At 40.7% G+C, this 7716-nt stretch overlaps 1 protein-coding gene across 1 annotated transcript in view; it reads right to left on the reverse strand.

Moving 5' to 3' along the window:
* Nucleotides 1-4984, reverse strand: part of LOC126484885 (piggyBac transposable element-derived protein 4-like) — a 93183-nt gene extending 88199 nt beyond the window's left edge. The window contains exon 1 of the mRNA XM_050108482.1: nucleotides 4136-4984. Within this exon, the coding sequence (XP_049964439.1) occupies nucleotides 4136-4984 (849 nt within the window). The remainder of the gene's footprint in view (nucleotides 1-4135) is intronic.
* Between the last annotated feature and the right edge of the window lie 2732 nt (nucleotides 4985-7716).

Consider the following 7716-nt stretch of genomic DNA (forward strand, 5'->3'; position numbering starts at 1 on the left):
TTGGTGGAAATGATAGTACTGACGAAGAATAACGAATATTACATAAAATTATGTAAATACAAAGATGCTGACTGTTGTGTGTATATCAGCAGTAGATAAAATCCTGTATCTGTTTATATAACATGTGGTGTAACTTCATTTGGATCCTTACTACTGGTTAAAGTTTATTGAAATTGTTAATTTGACTTAGAAAAAACTAATCTGATAACATATATGATAGAAAAGTAATACAAAATGTAGTGTAGAATTTTCTGTAACAATCTCAGTGAACCATTAAATATCTATAAACAAGAAAATGTGAGTTACACAACTTAGTCAGTAAGGGGTTTAAATGTAAAAGAAACCTTGAAATTATTACTGTCACGATGAGTGGTGTTCATTTCAACCCTGACGTTCTCAGACCATCTTGCGTCGATCTGAGTGACATTTATCAGAAGAATAGGCGCAATTACAGATTTTTTTAATAAGGAAAATCACACTGTTTATTCAGAAGTACTTTCACCGCATGGGTATTCAGAGTGTAACTCTAAAGGTAGAAACAACTTCCATAATTATTAATTTTCCAGATGCGGTCTCCGATGTTCTGTTGCTATTAACTACAGACGCAACTGAACAAATAGTATCTGTGGTCTACGTACAATTTCATTGTTCTGCAACTACAGGGCTTATTGGCTACATGTTTGTCAATTTCTAGCGTTTCTTTGAACTACAGGTAGTTGGCCATGGACCGTTCTGGAAGAAAGATGGCTGATCCATCAGCGTTTAGCCATCAAGTGTTATCAGCAGTTAAAGTTACGTAGAGATGACTTACTTGTCAGTTACTTAGAGATGGCTCTCATGATTATTCAGGAGCAGCTCTGTTGTAATGACAGTGAAAAATTGGATGTGGATTTCAATGTCGAGTATGTAGTAGACCAGAAACAGAGGGGGGACAATTTGTTATGCATCCCATGGGAAAAGAAGGGCTGAATAAGTAGTAAAATGAGTGAATATAAATCTTCCGAAAGCTGCTTGTTCGGCAGTGGGATACATCACAGCGACCACAGCAGGAGCACGTTAAAGAGCAGGAATCGTTGGAATTTCGCTGTTATAATGTATGTAGACTCCTACGTGGCCAAAGACGGCTCCTTTATCTGCATATTTTGCGCTGTCTTTATCTGTCAGCTGCAGATTCGTCGCTGGGAAGCAGTAAAGCTTGGTGACGGTGGACCGCGATTACGTGGACTAGACTGCACCCAAATGATTTGCATAACACAAAAACAGTAATCGGACATCGCAATGACAAAGTTAAGATTGAAATATCGACTTTTAGACAATATGGGTGTGATGGCACGATGGCTCCGTAAAATCGACACGTCACCAAACCAGTCGTTTCCTAAAGTAGTTAAAAGGCTGACAGGAAAAGATTCAGAGTACATAATTAGTAACGTGATTTCAACCAGATCCCTGCAAAATAAAAGTGTAAGGAAACCTGAATATCATCATCATTATTACTAAGTTTTAAGTTAAGAAAGAAACGTGTCCTTACATGGAGATGTGCGAAAGACAAAAGGCAATAATTAAAACACTTCAGTGTCTCATTTATTTTTAAAATCATGATAAACGAAATAATAGCGGCGATTAATAGGTTACTGTAGATATAGAGTAGAATATGATCTCTGATGCAGCGAGATATTTTTATTTATTACAAAATCCAATGTGGGTTACATACATTTCGTCAGTGCTATATTGGCCACTGGTCTGGGCCCTGGAGGTCATCTTGTTTGTGACGTAGACCAACTAATGATTTAGAGCACTGACGGCCACTATTTTTGTCCACGTCACAAACAAGATGCCTTCCAGTGCCCAAGCCAATATCAGTATGGTTCAAATGGCTCTGAGCACTATGGGCCTTAACATCTGAGGTCATCCGTCCCCTAGAACATATAACTACTTAAGCCTAACTAACCTAAGAACATCACACACATCCATTTCCGAGGCAGGATTCGAACCTGCGACCGCAGCGGTCGCGCGGTATCAGACTGAAGCGCCTAGAACTGCTCGGCCACAGCGGCCGGCCAATATCTGTAGTGGGCCGTATACTGGCATTATATATACTGGAATCAAGATGCTGAGAAAAGTGCGCTGCTGTTATTTCCTATTCGTCCACTATTTCGCTCTTACTGAAGCGTGCACGAATGTGAAGCTAGAAGTAACTTTATATGGAAGTTAAGTACAAGATGTTACTGATGTCAAGTGACAATGACGGGGTGAAACTGAGCAGTTTTTGGGATCATATGGCGTCTAACGAAGCCACACAGTGGAAGGAGTAAGACAAAAATGTAGTAGCGCAATGTATCAAAGTACTCCGTCAGACGAAAACAGTACTCAGTCCAACGTCACACGTATGTTACTGCGAAAAAAAAGTGTGGTAATGGTGTATTGTTTTGCTCGTGCAACTTGCATTTGTTGGCTAGTAGTGAATTCTGTAGTGTCTCATTAATTTCTGTAAATTTTTCTGAGTGAGAGCAGTAAATTCATTTTAACACTTAACCATCATGCAGAAATGTCGTCACGAACCTGGTGACATGTCGAGAAAGAGCCTCTGTCATTGTAATTGTTAAACATCCTACAAACAGAGATAAAATATTAAGATAGCTGTACAGCAGGCTTTGAAAAAATTTTATACGTGTATACAGAATGATGTACACGTACACACACATACACACACACACACACACACACACACACACACACACACACACATACACAAACACACACACAACGATGCATTACATAACTGGCCAGTCGTACTGGTACATAATAACCGTCATGCTCAACGGTTGCTTATGTTGTGGCAATGCCGCGAGTCTTGGCAATTCGTGTCTTTAAATGGTTCATATGGCTCTGAGCACTATGAGACTTAACTTCTGAGGTCATCAGTCCCCTAGAACTTAGAACTACTTAACTCTTTGATGCACAGATTTTATGTTTAATTAATTTTTTAATAAAACATGCATTTTCTATGTCTGGTGGGGTTGCTAATAAAGGAAAACATGAATTAAAATTTTTTATTGTATTGATTTTGGTTTTAGATGGTGGTATATATAATATACCACCATGCCACTTAGGGCCGTACCTAAAGTTTTTGAGATATCTTGGTTTGTGCTTGTAACTCACCTTTAAATTCTACTCTAAGCAGTAATAATTAGTATAATTAATGTAAAATAATTTTATTTCTGGCAATTGGTCATTTACAATACAAAATCAAATTACAAACCTTACAAATAAAATATGTTTCTTATTCCTTTTTGTGAAAATCTTGAAAGCACCTTTTTGTTTTGCTAAGGCACAAAGGCACTTTGCATTCAGCGCACATCCAGAAAGTGCGCACTTGCTTCTTTTTTGTACTGCATTTCGCACAACGTCTGGCGGTAGTACGCTCTGGCTGGTGGGATGAATTGTCGAGACGCTGGCGTGAGGAAACATATGGCTTGTTTTTCTTTACGTGGACTTGACTCTCATGAAGTCTAGATGGCCTCAATGGTGTTTTCTGGGTTACTAAGCTTTGCAGGATACTCATCCTGAAGACTTTGGCAGTCATTTTTTCTCTATCGCCTAGTTCCTTCCAAATTATATAGCTGTTGACGATACTGACATCAAGCAGGTGAAAGAATATTCGGTGCCACCACTTTTTACTTCTCCGGCTTATTTCATATGATTTTTTCAGTTGGTCGAACTTGTCGACATTGTTCATGTGTGCATTGTAATCCATCACTGCTTGAGGACAAGGTAGCTCTATGCGTGAACCATCTCTTTCACGGCGAGTCACTGTAGTAACTTCAGGACTGTGAAAATTTGAAAGGAGATGAACAGCTCTCTTATCTTTCCACTTCAAGTAGAGGATGCCACAGTTGCTGACCCTCCAGTCAAATTCACCTCTGCTTAATTCTTTGTCTGTTTTTAATTTGGGTAAATGTTTCCTTGTTGGTTGAACTGTCCCACAGGCATATATGTTTCTCTGCTGTAAACCAGCCAACAAGTTATAGCTATTGAAATAGTTGTCGAAATAAAGATAATGGCCTTTATTTACGAGTTCAGAGGACAAACTCAGCACTACATGCTCCCCAAGGCCTGTTTGCACTGTGTCACCTACTTTTCCGGTGTAAATATCAAATTTCAAGTTGTAAGAGGTCTTGTCACACAGCATCCACACTTTGTAACCACGCTTTATGGGTTTATCTCTCATGTATTGTTTCATACTGTTGCGGCCTTTGAATTTGATCATTGACTCATCAATTGCTAGGTGTTTGCTGGGTTGGTAACACTTGGAAAAAGATTCAGATAGTATCTTGATCACTGGTCGCAGCTTGTACAGTTTGTCATAACCTGGGTGTCCTTTTTCTGGATGCAATGTGTTATCATTCAGATGAATGTTCCTCAGTAACCATCCAAACCGATTTACTGCCATCAGAGATGCAATATAACGATCATGAAGTTCTGGGGCACTAGACCAGTAGTCTCTGTATGCTGGCATACGCTTTATACCCATCAAAATGTTGATTCCCAGGAAAGTTCGTATTTCATTGTCAGTTGTTGGAGTGAAAGACTTGCCAGATTGCGTCGCATATAAATTTGTTTGGAAAACGATTAGCTCAACTAGCTCTTTTGGAAATATTTTTTCGAATATATCGATAGGTTCTGGATCATCAATGTCCCTAATAAAAGCACTTGGTCCTGATTCACTGTCGAACTGCATTCCTGAGGTAGCATTGAATTGTTGTCCCCAAGTTGGCGCTGTGTCAGCAGCGCGTTTTGGCGGAGTGGACTCACTTTCTTCCTCGCTCTCTGAAACTTCGCCTTCAGACGACACAATAGCCTCCGCAACAATGCTTGCTTCATAATCAGATTCGTCATCTGTGGTGTCAACAGTGGAATCCTCGTCTGATGGAATTTCACACAATAATCGTTCGATTTCTTCATCTCGTAAGCCTCTTCTTGACATTTTCATTTTCAAACAACAGCCTGAATCCAAGTAAAGAATACGTAAGCAAAACAAAATGGAGAAAGAGCTAAAATAAGTCACAACACAATTAAAAACTAAACTTTGTAGCGGAGGATTTCGAATTTTATACTAGGAAACGAAATGCAATAGAATACTGCTACATGCACGGTGGTACAAATAATATACCACCAAAATAAATTGTATATAAATAACGGAAGATTGTGCATATGAATGTATACATGGGTTCATACCGTAGCTGTGACGTCCAAGATATGGAAAAAACACAGGCGCAACAAGAAATTCGTTATAAACCACTATTCACACGCAAAAACCATGCACAACTCAGCACGCAGCTTTCACAGTTGTAATCTATGCAATTCTTGGCGGGAACTGATTCCTTATAGGCAGTGAGTGCCATCTGTCTGATAAGTAGAGAACTAGGTGAGCATATTAGAGTGGTGGTCGTGCAGTTAAACCACTGTGCAAAGAGCCAAGAAAATTTTCAAAAGGTGGTATACTATGTATACCACCGTGCTCCAAAGAGTTAAACCTAACTAACCTAAGGACATCACACCCATCCATGCCCGAGGCAAGTTTCGAACCTGCGACCGAAGTGGTCGCGCCGTTCCAGACTGTAGCGCCTAGAAACGCTCGGCCACCCCTGCCGGCCTTCGTGTCGTCGCTCTCCTTTGTGTGGTGGTGTAATTCACCAGTACCCAATAACAGATTCACGGGTTTTCAGTTAAATGGATAGCGATGAACAGGACGAGTGGTTGCTCCAAGCGTATGGAGACGGCGAGTTCGAGGGGACAACAAGATATAAGAGCCTTGCAAGGAACTTGTGACGTCCCCAAGTGGGATTGTCCGCCACACTTCGCGAACGTTCGGCTCCGTGCAGGGAACACGAGAGACCAGTAGTTAATTGAAAAGGTTCCCCTTAATGTAGTCGTGTGCTGTCGAGAACTAGCGTGCATCTACGCATGGAGTCGAGAATCATTAAACTCGCCTGCAATAGTTGCTCGCTCCCCGCCGGAGACGTCTGCTGGCACTCGTAAGACCTGCCCTGTCAGGTGCTGTGACGTACGCCCACGACCTGTCTTTCTATTGGGCTCCGCGATTTCACAGATGACGTCACAGTACCCGCTGGGAATTAGAAGTGCATTCCTCACTTTGCGGCAATTTATCCTAACTTGACAGTTCAGTCTTACTTCTGTAAGCCAATTGTCAGACTGAACAATTTCTAGTGGAAGAAATGGAATAAACTTATGAAATTTATAACTTAAAATATTTTAACTAAATCTCTTCAGAGTATGAAAATATCTTGTTTTCACCCACCTACAAAGGGAAAAATAGTCATCAGAATAAAATAAGAGGAATCAGAGCTCGCACGCAGCGATTTAAGTGTTCGTGTTTCCCTCGCTCTGATCAAGAGTGGAATAGTACAGAAATAAACCAAAGGTTGTTCAAGGAACCCTCTGCCAGGAACTTAATTGTCAATTGGAGATTAATAATGTTGATGTAGATGTAGGTTGTTTCCGTGGTAACAAAGATGAATTACGTGTCGGTTCCGGACCATTACACTTCTGAATCGTGATCCACAGAGATTAACTTCAGACGCGATGTAATACCTTAAAAGTAGTCACTGAAGAGTTGGTAGTTAGAGATGCCGGACCAAGAGAACAATTGTTTCCCCAAAAGAAAATAATTTTATATTTTCGGGATGGAATTGCAGTAACAGAATTGAAATACCTAAATTTGTTGGGTGAGTCGTACAATAAAGAAAAAATGCAGTAAGGCTAAGTTAGTGCAACATAGACCCTTAATACGAAACTTGCTTGCAGATTAAAACAGTGTGCCGTACAGGAACTCAATAACAGTCCGGCGCACACATTTAATGTGTCAGGAAGTTTTGTAGCAGTTCACACCCTGCTGCAGAGTAGATAATTCACTTTGGAAACAACAAATATTTTTTACAAAGGCTGAACCCAGGGTCATACATTCAAAAGCCGACTCCTTTCACCACCACCGGATGTGCACTCCGCCTGGGTCCCTCGGAAAGTTCAAGCTGTAAGTGACCCTACTATAATAACAAAAAACCTTATGAAAACCTAGTAATAACATGTTTATATTATGGGATGTGCAGGGTAAATACTTTCATAAATATGTAAACAAAAGTGGTTCAAATGGCTCTGAGCACTCCCCTAGAACTACTTAAACCTAACTAACCTAAGAACATCACACATATCCATGCCCGAGGCAGGATTCGAACCTGCGACCGTAGCGGTCGCGCGGTTCCAAACTGTAGCGCCTAGAACCGCTCGTCCACTCCGGCCGGCTATATGTAAACACAAGAACACTGAAAATTTTAAATTATTAGCAAGAGTAATACCCTCCAAAACGCAAAGAAGAAATTAATAACAATAATATAACTTAAGGTACAAAGGAATTCCAGACGTTGGGCGCGAGAGGGCATTGCTTGAAATCTACGGAAAAAGTTGAGAATTTGTGGCGGATCGGAATTCGACCCCGCGTGTCTTGCTTAATAAACAGCAACTCTAACCACTAAGACACTCGGACACAGTGGTAATCGCAACTGCACTGACTACTCTAGAATACCTCCCGCCAGACCCAAATTCTCAAATTATCCACATACTAGGAATGTGATGCCCTGGCCCATTATCCTTACTACTCGCGGCATTTCGCCGATTCCAGAAGGAGTTCGATCCTGGTGA

The sequence above is a fragment of the Schistocerca serialis genome, chromosome 6, assembly GCF_023864345.2.
Source record: "Schistocerca serialis cubense isolate TAMUIC-IGC-003099 chromosome 6, iqSchSeri2.2, whole genome shotgun sequence".
In the NCBI taxonomy this organism is placed as follows: Eukaryota; Metazoa; Arthropoda; class Insecta; order Orthoptera; family Acrididae; genus Schistocerca; species Schistocerca serialis.